A 14,909-nucleotide genomic window follows, 5' to 3' on the forward strand; every position below is an offset into this window, starting at 1 on the left:
AGTTTGTTAATTTAAGTACTTTTCAAAATGTCAAAAAATAAAAATAAAAATTTAAATGAGTAATTGTAAATAATGATATCTTATTTTTTATTTTAAATTGAAAGTTTTAAAATTATATAAACTTAATAAATTTTGTTTGAAAAATATGAGAGAATCTTAATCCAATTTACTGTATAAAGGAGAAAAAATATTGCAATATTAAAGTCAAAAATCCCAAAAGATTTCCCACCGATTAATTGGGCCATTGCTTGGTACAGAAATAGTTAGATGCCTATATGAGCTGGTTTATACCCTTCTTCTTGCTCCTCTATCAAAGGAATCCAAAGAAAGAGAAAGTACCCACAAAAAAGCAAATTAAAGTTTCCACTGCATGGACAAAAGAAGCTTTTACTTAGTTTTTCACAGCTAATACCATTCTGTACTTACTTTACTACTCCAAATTTCAATATATTCTCTCTTAATCTCTCTCCGCACCCTCCCTTTTCTCATCTTCTAACTCTTTAGACTCTTCAAGTGCTCTCTATTGTCAAGAAATGGTTAAATTTGGAGGTGTAGTTATTTGTCTCTTGATTGTTGCAATTGATGTGGGTGCTGGGATTCTTGGCATCCAAGCAGAAATTGCACAAAACAAGGTGAATATTAGTATATCTTTTTGGTCCATTCTTGATTTTCTTCATATATTTTTCTTGTATCTCTTGATTCGCTTATGGGATTTGTATGTACAATTTGTACAGGTTAAGCACTTGAGGCTGTGGATATTTGAGTGTAGAGACCCAAGCCAAGATGCTTTCAAACTAGGGTTGGCTGCAGCAGCACTATTAGGTCTAGCCCATGTTATTGCTAACTTGCTTGGTGGGTGTATGTGCATTTGTTCTCAAGAAGAGCTTCAAAGAGCTTCCCCTAACAAGCAACTTTCTGTGGCTTGCTTCTTTTTTACTTGGTATGTTTTCAGCACCTACACCTCTTAATTAATTATTTTCTTAATTAGTTCTTCATTGAGAGTCCATTTGGCCCGATTTGTGGTTCTAAGCTGGAAAGTCAAAATGAGTTGCATAGAAAGCTGTTGAGAGCTCACTTTTCCATATAGCACTTGTTTTGGCCCTTGGCCTCCGTGCACAGTAATGAAAAGTCTACATGCTAACTAAGCTAAAGCTAAAAAACCTTGCTAATTGGATTGATTTGAGGGATGAAGACGGGTAATCATATTCCTTTTATTACAGTAAATGGTATGTATTATACACTATATATATTCTGCATCATATTAAATTTGCTTTTAATAAAAAAAAATATAAAAACTTTAGCTCAAAATTAAAATATAAATTTTTCTTATTTAAACTTGATTAAGTATAGACTAAAGACGCATAATATATGGTGATATTAACTTATTATGTATATGGATTCACTAAGTCTAAGTAAAAATTTTCTATTAACATATACAGTTGTGTGAAGAGACTTCAAGAATTTCCCATTAACATATATAGTTGTGTGAAGAGATGTGAAGTCTCAAAATTATTAATTAATTTTACGATTGATTGAACAGGATCATATTAGCAGTTGGATTGTCGATGTTGGTGATAGGCACTTTGTCAAATAACAAGTCAAGAGCTTCGTGTGGTTTCTCACACCATCATTTTCTATCAATTGGAGGCATTTTGTGCTTTGTTCATGGACTGTTCTGTGTTGCATATTACGTTTCTGCCACTGCTGCTCTTACTGAGGAAGAAAAGTATGGTGGTGCTTAAGCTTATAACCATAAGGCCCTTTTATGTGCTGCGCTTTTCTTTTCCTTTTTTCCTTTCTTTAGTCATTAGTCATTTTCATGCCCTCTTTTTGCAAGGTAAATTAAGTTTGTAATCATCCTGTTTAATTTGTGGCATGAAACAACTAATTAAATACATTAGTTGTTATATTAGTTGTTAATTAATTTAAATTTATTTTCTTTATTCAATTTTTATGTTAATAGGGAAAATAATTTAATTAATACATCTTCCACTAAGCTAGAATTAGTGGGACCTTCTGGTATCATTATAAGGATATGCTAATGGGTGGTGATCTCACAAATGGTTGGATTAATTTTATTTGATATTTTCTTATTTTAATTTAAAATATGCTTTGTTAACTTTTTTTTTTACAAAATTAATGAATAATGTTAAAAAAAAGAAAATTAATGAATATAATATATTAAATTAATAATTTAATAAAATTATTTTATTTTTCAAGTGTAATATTGATAATGAAAATATTTTACGATATATTTCAAGTATGTACAGGCATAAAAATATTATTTTTAATTATTAGTAAATACAAATAATTAATAAATTAATTTATAATTTTCTTCAGCCCCTCCAAACATTATAGTATAGCTCCGCCACTGGGTATCACCAGAGGAAAAGCAATCCTTTTGAGCAGTTTTCTTTCCTTGTTGGGGCGGTTTAAACCGTTCATATGCAATATTGTTGAGGCAGTTTGGAATAGTTCCTTAAGACTATGTTTGTAGACAACGTCTCTATGTCGTGGAGTCGATTTTAGGAACCATTGGGGTAGGTCTTTGGCTTTAGCGGTAGTTTGCAAGGATAATGTGACACCCTTACCCGTGTACAGTATACCCGAGTAAGTAATGCCACACGGTGTACCGGCACACTCTAATATTCCTCAATTAATTTATATCCTGCTTTTGCATATAATTTATGAAATACAATTTATTTAAGCCATTTATCAAAAGTATTATTCATTTAAGGTTCTGAAAATTTGAAAGAAAATCCGGCGGAATACCGGCTAAAAATGGAGAAAACCGTTCTTCGGAACCTGCGAAAACACTTCCAAATAATTTTCAAACAAACCCAACTTCAATTCATCAACAAAGTCTCAATATCAAAAACTCAACAATATTTCTCAATTTCAGTTCTCAATAGCCTTTTCATTTCTCAAACATCCATTTCTTAGGGTTCTCATATATATAAATAACAATTAAAAGCTCAAATTACTTCCATACATAACCATAAATCTTTATTATTTACATGAACCTCAAAATACATTACATAATCCCAAATACATATGAGAAAATAAAAATTTAATTACAAAATGACAAAATGACATATAGTGTCCTACCAATGCACTGCAGGTGACGAGGTGACACGGACACTGAGCAGAACTGCCGGATGGACTCACCCAGTCTGTGGTCTACTGGGCTCACGATCGGGATCTCCAGTACCTACGCGTGGCAAAAGCAACGCGCTAAACAATAATGCTTAGTGGTGCAATAATATAATAGAAGAAAATAGCAAGAAAATGAATGTGTATAGAATGTGTATGCTTTCTTTGTTTGGTATAGATATATTCATTGTTTCATTAACGTTGTTCACTTTTATTCATTTGGTTGCCCCAAGTAACCTACACTAGATGACTGGACTGGATAACGGGTAAACTGGCATTGGGTACCTAGTACCTCGGGCCGTCACACCATCGGTCACATATGCATCTCCCGGTGTGCAAATGAGCTAACAAGTCAGAATAATATCAGGCACAAAGCCAAGTCTCAATACAAAGTCAGAATGACTAAAAGCTATGAAATCACGGAATGGCATATTGCCATATGCAGTACTGCTAACTGAAACCTATTGGCATGCCAAACTATCCAAACTAATCTTGTTAGGTATACTAGGGCATTTGAAACTTTTAAATTCTTCAATTTGTGAATTTCAAATTTTGGTGTTACTATTCACCTCATTGGTCAACAAAAATGTTGACTTTTGGATAGAAAATATGTACATTGACTTTGGCACTCCCAACATACCACATTTGGTGTTTAAAACTTGTTGGCATTAAGTGTTAATACCATTTCAATGTGTAAACCAACACAAACAGAATTTTCAGTTTTGGTGAGTCAACTTCACTGTTCCATTGGACACTGTTACTGTGGGAATTTGAAGAAATGTAAAACATGAAAGTTGTTCCTTATTTTGTCTAGTTGAATTTACTTTTTTGAATCACTCCATTTGGAGTTTTGTAGCTCCAGATATGGTCCAAAAACCACAGCTGGCCGGATTCCCATTCTGCAGAAAATACCATATCTACAGTAACAGGAACAGTAACTTCCACTACCATTTGGGTTAGGTTCTGGCCATAATTTGGGGTAGGTTCCTTCATGAAAGTTGTTTGTCTATGTCTTAACTTGTTGTTGTAAAAATTTCAGGTCAATTGACCATATCTACAATGAGTTATGGCCAAATGAACAGTTACACTGTTCATTTGGTCAATTCTGCAGAACCAGTTGCAGGGTATCCGGATTGGGGCCAAGTTTTGGTCCTCTTGCTTTGGTCTTTTGGGCATGGTTTCTTCAGCAAAAATGTGCCATTATAAGCCTAGTTTCATGTCCAATTGGCCAAACACCAATTGGACTAACACAGCCCAAGTTATGGCAGTGCAAGTGGACTGAAATTTCAGTCCCTATGCTGCTGTCCTAGGGCAGCCTGCAACCTCACTTTGGAATCCCATTCTTCAGTCCATTTGTTGGTCAAATTACCTAAAATGGTCACTAATTGACCATTAAAATGCTCTCTAATAATTTCCTAAACCAAGTTTACATTTTGCTCACAAAACCCTAATTCAAATCCATGTTTTTATACAATATGTCTTAGTTAGCTTTTTAATCATTGTTCTTGTATTTATAAACTTCCAACATAACTCTAATTCACTTCAAGCTCATAAAAACACTCCCTCCTATTCCATAGCTAGGGCAGCCGAAATTCACAAGCTCAAACACATAGGTTTATGTTCATATAAATCACAATTCTCACTAAGTTTCAAGTCCCAAACCATGAAAATAAAGAGTTTAATGGATATAGGTGCACTAACCTCAAGTGGCAAAATTTTTCCAAGCCCCAAACTTCAATTTCCTTCCTCTTGTTGGCTGCCAAGAGCTTGTTTAAGGTGTGGGGTAAAGTTTTAATGAAGAGGGATTAGGGAAATATGGTGGAAATGATGGAGATCTAAAGCTTGAAAAAGCTTGAATGGAGGTGGCTATGGAGGTGAGTTTCGGCTGGTCTTTTGGGGAGGGTGGCTGCTGCAATTTCTTTCTTATTTTGGTATTCTTTTATGTCTTTTAATAGTTTAGTCAAATGGTAGATTAATTGTGATTGGTCATAGTTTATAAATGACATCATCAAGATGTCATAAATGAGCTTTTCTTGATTTTTCTTTTCTTTTCATCACTACTCAATTTCAATTTAATTTCTAGTAATATTTCTTCATATTTTATATCATATTAATTATTTACTTAACTGGACAAGTCGGCCAAAAATCACCTCTGAAGGCGAAATGACCAAAATGCCCTCCGTTTGGCTTAACGGGTCAAAATTGTCTGTACCGAATGAAAAATTTTTCTAGGTATTTTCTTAGCATTCTAATGCCATAGGAACCTCAATAACCCTTCTCTGGAGTCCCAAAAATTATTTTATAATTTTTCCCCCGGGTCTAGGGCTCCTGCTATGAGAACCGCACTTCCTCCGGTTACCCATTACTTGGGCACCGGCTCGTTTTACTTGGTTGTATTTTATTTCTAAAATTTTTACTAAATTTTTCTTATTAATTTTTGAGTTAATTATGGTTCCTGACTTTAGTTTAAATATTTTTCCGGACATTCTAGCTGTTCGGACCGACACCGGTCACCGGAACAGTAGGATGTACGGAGTGGTTATCGGGAGGGTGTTACAGATAATTATAGTCACCATTACTTGATTGTATTCTTGACAAATTTTTTCCTGTTATATTTGGAGTGGTTTTGTAAAGGCATTTTTTGCTGCCTTGAAGATATTATTGCACCAAATCATTAAGTATAGTGGCTTGTTAGGGCAGTTTAAATTGCTCTTACACTATTTGGTGTCAAAATTAGCTAATAACTAATATCTTTGTTCATGCAATCTTAGGGGCAATTTTAAATGCCTTTACAAAATTTGACACCAATTAATTTATTTATTATTTTTATTGAAAATGGTATAAGTTGACTTTGATATGAATGCCTTTAATGAATTTAAAATCCTGACAACTTCATAAAGAAATGTAATGAAAATGCTAGATTTTAACTCAAAATTTTAATGAAATTTGATAAAATATTTTCCTAATTTGAGTGGGAGAAATATTTCTCAATCGGCTAGAGGAATATTTCCTATATAGAGTAAACTTTTATTTTATTGTTATTCATAAATTGAGTTGAATTCTTAATTAGATTAGGAGTGAGGGGCTAATACTATAAATAGGAGTATGACGAAATGGTTATTTGGCTTTGCCCACTACTAAGGAGTGGCTTTTGCCCATTGTAAAGAAAAGGGTTTTATTCATTGAGGAGAGTGGCACTTGCCTATTGCAATCCCATGGAGGAAGAAACACTTCGGCCTAAGGTAGAGAAGGACATAGTCCAAGAAGAAGGGGCTATTGTCCATTATAGTTGAAGACACCCTTGGTAATGTAGCAGTTAAAATAGTAAATATATTAAGTTATGTTTAGAGGAGACTGAGAGGACTAACTAATATATTTGTTATTAGTAGTTTAATGTGAGGGTTCTTTTGGGTGTAATTAAGATAATGGATAGTATAACATTGAGCTTGTAATTAATTGATTTATTTATTAATAATGGAAGATGGCATGCCATTGGAGTAGCCCTATGTGAAAAGGATAAACCACATAAATATTGGTGTTTTGTGTATTTGCTTTATTTATCTGCAATTTATAAACTTTTGTGGTACACAACAATTGGTATTAAAGCAATGGGATGATCTTGGTGAGTTTGGTTGAAGGTGGAGCTGTTGCGACATGTAAAAGTTACACACGTAACAATGATGGTGCAAGCTCAAGGTGGTGGAAAGTTGAAATTAAGGTGAAACTTTTGATGCAAAATCAAGATAGATTATGACACAATTTTTTTTTTTTTAAAGAAAGAAACAAGTTATACCTAAGATGAAAATGGAAGAATTGAAGATTTGAAGAGTTCAAGTTCAAGCATAAGGATTTGATGATTGAAGACATTCAAGAATTTTGAGGTATGCAATGATTGATGAATTTTGACTCAAGGTGGAGATTGTTAGATTTGTGACTCACAATCCTAATGGAATTCGAAGAGACCTTTTTTTAATTTGAGTGGGAGAAATTGTAATGACGTAGTAGGGGGCCATTACTTGCGTTAGGGATCTAGTCAGCTTAAGACTGCCGGAACCTATAGCAAGCCTAAAATCTAATTAACATAAAAATCTTTTCATATTAACCAAAATTTAAGCAACTCATATCAATCGCACTTTAACCTTTATATTAAAAAATAATACACTGTCCTTTAAAATGGTTCAGAATTTGAACCTTTTCATAACATTTAAAATAGCTGAAGTGTGACTTGTACATTCATGCATAGAATACAAAGAGTATGCTGATGCATGCATTTTATATCATCATTTAGGTATAATTTTTACACATAATTTATCTTTGTTCATAGCTATTGCTATAGATATTAGCATATATTTAGTCAATTTTGCCTTTTTACACTTCTTAGTTTAGTTTTTTGGAAGTTATTTGTTTTGTAGGTTAAATTTGGAGAATTTTGGTGTGTTTTGATCAGAGCAGCCATTTGGAAGAAATTATAGTTGAATTGCAAAATTTCGAAGTTGAGTTAAAGAGGCCAAAAGTGACACAACCTGTGACACAGCTTGTGTCACAGGTTGTGTCGATCGTCAGATATGAAGTTTTTCTCGGGCAGACGATTTCACAACCTACGACACAAGGTGAGACACAACCGATTCAGCTTGTGTCATTTTAATGAAAATGGCTGACGTGGCACTCTCATCCCTCTGATTTAATATATCACTTTCTCTAGAATCTTTTGCCTTTTTACCAATTCTAGGGCAGACCTTTGAACCATATAAAAGCTTCTTTTTATCTTTCTTTCCACAAGGAGAAAAAGAGGGAGATTTTGCAAGAGAGAGAGAGAGGAAGAGGAGGGGAGATCATTTTACAGCAGCAGCAGAAGACGTTTTCTACAACTCTCCAGCAGCAGATTCTTCATCATTTTACTGGATTTTTCTATTCCTTAGCTTAGATTTTCATTATTTCTTTATTTATATACTTGGGTTTGTCTTGAAACCATGATTTGTGAGTAGATCTTTGAGATTCTAGAGATGGGTTTGTAAATATTGCTTTGTATTGTGGTTTTTGAACTGATTTAGTCATTTAACTGAGATTTGTTGCATTTTGATTTATTGCTTGTGAGCTTGTTGCCTTGCTTGATGAATGGGCCCTCATTAAGTTAAGTTTTAATCCTTGACAGATGGACTGAAAAGTGAATGTTTGGGATAGATAATCTTGCAATAAACTTAGTTTTCTTGGTGTTAGAGATAAGCTAAGAGGATTAAGGGGACTTTCAAAAATCAATTAGAGCTTTAATTGGGTTTTGGTCAGGTTTGAAATATCGTGAAAATAGGGTTTGATTTGATGAATACTAACTTTGAAATGCTTGAAAAAGGTTTCAAAGAACTAAGAATTGATTTCTCTCAAAATTGCAATTCTCATGTGTTTGGCTAAATTGTGGATAAACTACATGCAAACAATATTGAAAACCCTATCTCTAAAATCACTTTAATTTTTATTGAATTTAGATTTAATTCCTCCCAATTTCATAATTAGCAATTTCAATTTAAATTTTGGTAATCTAGTCTAATTAGTTTAGTTAATTGCTTGATTTAGTTTAAATTCCTCAAATACCAATTTTAATTTTAAATTTCATTTTTAATATCTTTAAATTTTACCATTCTAATTAGTTTATCCTTTTATTTTCAATTTAAGCACAATTCCCTGTGGGAATGATATAATTTTTAAAACTATACTACTGTGACCTGTGCACTTGCGGAAGCTATTTCACAGCTAATACCAATCATATGCTTAAAATTAAGGTAACATCCATACATACAAAAATTAGATAAAACTTATTACAATTACTTACAACCATGCACAGTGTCTATTGATTAAAAATTTTACATGTCCAATGTAACAACATCAATCATACATAAGAATTCTATTACTGCTCCTATTGCTAGCTCTCTCAGAAGACACCTCTATCCTTATAACTCTGCATCTGGGTTTAAAGGGGGTAAGCTTCAAAGAGCTCAGTGAGTAAACTAGCCAAACATATATTAACCATATTATTCATTTCATATATATGCAATTCATTAGTCATATGAGTTTTTTCACATTATAAACATTTCACATAAATTGGACTTGTCACCAGTGATTTTCTGTTCCCAATGTGCCCAGTTCATATAGAGGCTCCTTAAAACTTCCTCTTAAATACATAACATATCCAATGTGCCTGGCTTATAAAGAAGCTCCTTGAGTCTTCCTCTTTCATATTAGTGAGCCAAGAGCTTTTTAAGCCTTTCCTGGTCTTATCACATCATATCATTGTTAGTTATGTGTGCTTTAGAGCATACACCAATCTTGTAACTTGTAAATAACATTGTAAATATATTAATGGCAATAAACATTTCATTTAAATGTTGTATATATTTAATAACATATTTATTTGAAATTATCCATTAGTAATATGTTATATATTTTATTCTTATGAGATAAGAATATGAGTGACAGAATATATGGGACATTTGCTATAAATTAGAGTTCGCAGCTAAAGGATATTTTGGTGGGCACATTATATCCAAAGAGCTGTCACCTTTTTTTATCTCCATTGATCAGTATGAGATACTGATGTCTATGGAATGGTGAGTCACATGCCATCTGATATGAGATATCAGGATAAATATAGTGGACATTTATGAGATAAGTAGGTCGAACTTGTGACTACAGATAACATGAACGTGGCATTTACTCGAGTCAATAAAATGGTATCTGTGTCATACTAGTGCATATAATTCTCAGACTTGAGATGACACGGTTGTCTCTTATATGGGTAGTTTGAGTTTGATACCACTTACATATCTGTACAGTGTATGGATATTTCGGTGTGTGTTGGCTCAAATTAGTTATATGTTGGGACGGGTGTTCAGTCAAGAGGGGATTCGTAGCCTTGAGTAAACAGGGTTAAAAGTCCTATGTGGATTTGAGCTGTTCTTGACAAGATTAAGTTCATGGCCAGGATGAATGATGTTGTCAGGAAAGGTGTTTCCAGATGGTAAAGTCTTATATGTCAAGAATTAGATTTCAAATGAGTTCATAAGATTCCATGATGAGGGGTTTGACTCCACCATGACCCTTAATGGGATTGGGACATAATACAGAAGGATTTTAGTTGATCATGTATGATTAAAGGTTCATTTTAAGATATTTCTTGTTGTTAATTGGGAAACCATGACATGCTATGCTAGGTGTCAACTATGGTCTATGAGATGCCTAAAATGATTTAGGGAAATCATATGCGATTTGGAAGAGTTCTAATGATATTAAGAGTTAATATCATTTCTCATTGCCAATTAGTAATGAGCCTAGAAAGTCACACACCTACACAAGTTTTACCACCAAGTAAATTAAGATTTAATTAATTAATTAACGAGTTCAATTAATTAATTAAATAGATTTTGTTTGCAATAAGATTGCAAAGTCCCTAGCATGGCTTGAAATCAAATCTCGAACAATGGATGCATGATGTAAATTGAATTTAATAAATGGAGATTAATTGATAAATTAATTTATATGTGATATAAATTAATTTTAGAGAGAAATTACTATTTTGGTTTGAGAACTCAAAATTCAATACAAGGGCAAAATAGTAATTTTACATGGTGACACGTGGCACCATGGGATGGTGACACGTGGCACTTATAAATGTGTGTCATTTGTCTTCCATGTGATGGGAGATGATATTTGATTATTCAATCTTGCATTGACACTTGTCTTAATGGGATTAAGACACACTAAAAGCAAGATTGAATGGGATCTTGACATGTGGCACTCAATAAATGGTTTTTGTCTCTTGTATATAAATGTAAGAAAAGAAGAAAACTTACTTCTTCTTCTTCCCCACTATGTTGGATGGCAACAAGGAGATTTATCTCTCCTAATTTCTTCCATTGATGCTTGAAAGAAAGCTTGTTTCTTTCTTGAATAAAAAATTCTAAAAATTATTTCTAGCCACCTACATCCATTAGAACATCACCTAAATACACCCACCCTAATTACTAGTGGTTGGCAAACACCTAAGAGAGCATTTGGGTTGCCTAAGGTGATCTTGGTGGTAGCTTGTGGTGGAAAAGCTAGAGGAGCTACAAGTAGAGCTCTGAAGACTAGCAAAGGGAGCAAGAAGTTTGATTATGCACCCCTTAAGGTTAGAGGTCTCTTAACCCCTTTTAATCTAGGATTAAATTAGTTTAATTTTTAAACTATAATCTTTAATGGCAAATGAAAGAATCATGCATGTTAAAAGTGTGCTTTAACATGCCTTGGGTACTTGAGGTTGGTTAGGATCATAAAACATATTGTATGTTTGCATGAAATACTAGAAAATTTTTGCAATTCAACCTTCAAACTGTTTCCGTTGCGCTTTCAATCATATCATGCATGATCCTAAACATATAACATAATTGTATCATGAGGGAATCCAGTTCGGTCATCCAACATCCATTGAGCATCAATAGTAATTATGTAAAAAATGCAGCATATTCGTGTTCTATATTCATATATCGTAGTAAGTAATGAAATAATGCATGTGGATGATTATGATTTCAATTAAATAAGTTTTCATTCATTAGGATTAGTGTTACTCATCTCTTATAGCCTATCAACCACCTAACTCAAATGGTAGTTATCCTTGGATCCTTAGCTTCTCGAGTCCCTCAAGTCCAATCCTATAAACATCGGATCCTAAAGAGTTATTCGAAGCTTAAAAATTCTATACATATGTTAAATATTTTATTCTAGGTCCTTTTGGATCATAAACATAAGTTTTGGAGTCTTAGAACAAAAAGGGAAATAAGGTTGGTAAAGCCAACTTCGATTGCCAAAGTTCTAAACCTTAAATGCTCTATTAGGGTAGTAACAACTACGATTGCCAAAGTCTTAGATTTTAGTAGCCGAACCTAAAAATCTCCTGAGAAACTACAGCCACTTTGGCTACTGAAATAATGGTTTTTGGCAATCGAACCTAGGAATTTCTAGAATTTCCAAGTCAAAAATCTGTAGAAACCTCACTCCAAAGTGACAAAAAACATATCTCAAAGATCCAAAACATGATCTAAACTTAAAAACACATACCTAGAGCCCCCATTGACTTAAAAATCACTAAAGATGTCACATGCATCCAATCTTACCACATGAAGTCAAACATTTCATCAAAAGCATCATTTAAACCTCAACAAGTGAGTAAACACTAAAAATTAACTTATTCATTTACCACATCTCAAACATTGGCTTCCTCAAGTAAAAAACACTGTAAATTCATTCAAGAACTCTCTAAAAAAGACATACATTTGAAAATTTCACCAAAACTACTCACATGTGGAAATATTTCCTAAAACCAAATTTGACTTAAAACAACTCAAATTTTATATGCAATCCAAACTGCTTTCTCTTACCCATGTACACATACTTAAAACCATATTGAAAAATCAATTGAAAAGAAGAAAATACCTTTCTTCCTTGGAAATAAGATTGAGAGACAAAGAGTAGAGAAAACTTTAGCTGTCTCTTGAATTCTTGAGTTTCCTAATAAAATCCAAGCCTTCAAGCTCTTAAAACATTAAATATCAAAGAAAAGGTTTATTTGGCTTTGCCCACTACTAAGGAATGGCTTTCACCCATTGTAAAGAAAAAGCTTTTACCTATTATGGAGAGTGACACTTGCCTATTATAGTCTCACGGAGGGAGAGAGGAATGTGGAGAAGGACATAGTCCATGAGGAAGAGGCTATTATCCATTATATTTCAAGACACCATTTGATGTGTAGCAGTTAAAGTAGTAAATATATTGAGTTATCCCTAGAGGAAACTAAGAGGACTAACTTTGAGCAGTAGCTTTGAGCTTGTAATTGATTGATTTATTTATTGATAATGGAAGATAGCATACTTGTAGATGTAGCCTATGTGGAAAGGGTGAACCATGTAAATATTGATATTTTATGTGCTTGCTTTATTTCTTTATAGTTTATATGCTTTTATGCGTGATACACAACAAAAAATCTATACATTTAATTTTTGAAAATTATGTTATCCAATACCAATATTAAGGAACTAATCTACAAATAGAGTAACTTATTACAATTAAATTGCAACCTTGTAGAAATTTACATCAAAGTATCCTAATAATTATGCAATATTTACTTCTAATAATGAGTAATAACATAACAAAAAAGCTTGAAAGAACTCTTAAGTACTAGTTCGATCATTATCTTGATTGGGCTTTTGGCTTGAGTGAGAAGAATGATTGTTTGGAGAAAAGGATGATCATTTTGACTTGGATTTTCATCAACCTATTGAAAAACATAATAAAATTCAAAACATACATATACTCAATGCATAATTTAGCATTCAGTAGAAAATCAATTATATAGCCTATGCCATTACCCTTTGGCCTTTTTCTTTCTTATAAGGGAGTGGAAGGTCGTGAAAAGTTATATACAGAGCCATTTCTATTTAATGTGTGTTTTATGCACATACTTGCCTAGTTCAATCTTTTTTTATCTTTGTATAATTGAAATTAATTCTCTAGCAATAAAATATATAATATCATTTTAGTGTAGTAAAAAAAACTAGAATTGAATTATTTAAAAGAGATTGCAAAATTGTGTTTGCACTTGTCTAGGATATTTTTGAGATATGAACTCGTATAGATTTTTAATAATTTTGATAACTTAGTAGAGTCATTATTCATTGTTTGTTGTTTCTCTTTTAACAATTGTATCTCCTTTGATTAATTCCAACCTATGGTAGCCTTCCATCTTGATCCTACATTTTGAGATGTCACACTAAATTTATTTGAAGGAGTTGGCCTAACATCCATACCCCTCACTATCCCATTATGCTTTGGACCCATAAGTTCTTGAAAAGCTTGTTCATGTAATTGTGCAAAATCATTTCTTGAAAATTTGGTTCATATAAATAGATACAAGTGGGAATACTAGTAAAAGGAAAATGAAATTGGCTTATAAATGTGAACAACTATATCAAAGGAAGAAACATAATTCATGAAAAAGTATGATTTCTTACTTTTCTTTAATGAAATCAGCAACATGTGAAATTCAATACTAATAAACAATATGGTTGTATGACGGTGAAGAAAAAACTTAAATGCATTATACACACACACTTAAACCTTATTCATTAGTGGAAATGAGTTGTTGAACTAATCTCTTAGCTTAAAAATACATTAAATAAGACCTGGTTAATCGAATAGAAAAATATATAAATAAATTAACAAATCCATCAACATACTCAAATCAACAAACAATAAAAAATAAAAAATAAAGAAATAAGAGATCATAAACCCTAACCCCATAAAACATGTATAGATTGCAGAGAAGGGAAAAGAAAAAGGAAAAGAGCAAAGCTAGAGAGAGAGAGAAAGAGAGAGAGAGAGAGAGAGAGATAGAGACATTTAGTGACTTCACTTCTCTATAAGGGAGAGAGGCATTCGATGATTCTAATGTTAGTTGCAAAAAAGAGTAGGTGATTCTCAAAATAGAGTATGCATAAAGGCAAAGGGGAACAATAGAGGAAAAAAAGTGTTTTTAGAATGGGTCTTTGTATATTAGAGATTATTAGTAGTATGCCCTAGAGCATATCATTTAGTATGTATCTTGTACATGTTTTATTAATAAAAGGCGTTTCCACTTTTCCGTTTACATAATATATTATGTGCAATAGAAAAGGTCCATTAATATTTTGTTAGAAATTCTATTCTTAAGTTGTTAAGAATATGAGTGACAGTAT

The 14,909-nt window shown here is 32.6% G+C and overlaps 1 protein-coding gene across 1 annotated transcript; it reads left to right on the plus strand.

The window, feature by feature from the left end:
- Window positions 1-315: 315 nt before the first annotated feature.
- On the plus strand, window positions 316-1,948 carry LOC110655532 (protein VASCULATURE COMPLEXITY AND CONNECTIVITY). The gene is made up of 3 exons (XM_021811848.2): window positions 316-632; window positions 735-940; window positions 1,541-1,948. The coding sequence occupies exons 1-3, from the start codon at window positions 534-536 to the stop codon at window positions 1,740-1,742; spliced, it is 507 nt and encodes a 168-aa protein (XP_021667540.2). The 5' UTR covers window positions 316-533; the 3' UTR covers window positions 1,743-1,948.
- The last annotated feature ends 12,961 nt before the right edge of the window (window positions 1,949-14,909 follow it).

The sequence above is a fragment of the Hevea brasiliensis genome, chromosome 7 (genome assembly GCF_030052815.1).
Source record: "Hevea brasiliensis isolate MT/VB/25A 57/8 chromosome 7, ASM3005281v1, whole genome shotgun sequence".
NCBI lineage: Eukaryota > Viridiplantae > Streptophyta > Magnoliopsida > Malpighiales > Euphorbiaceae > Hevea > Hevea brasiliensis.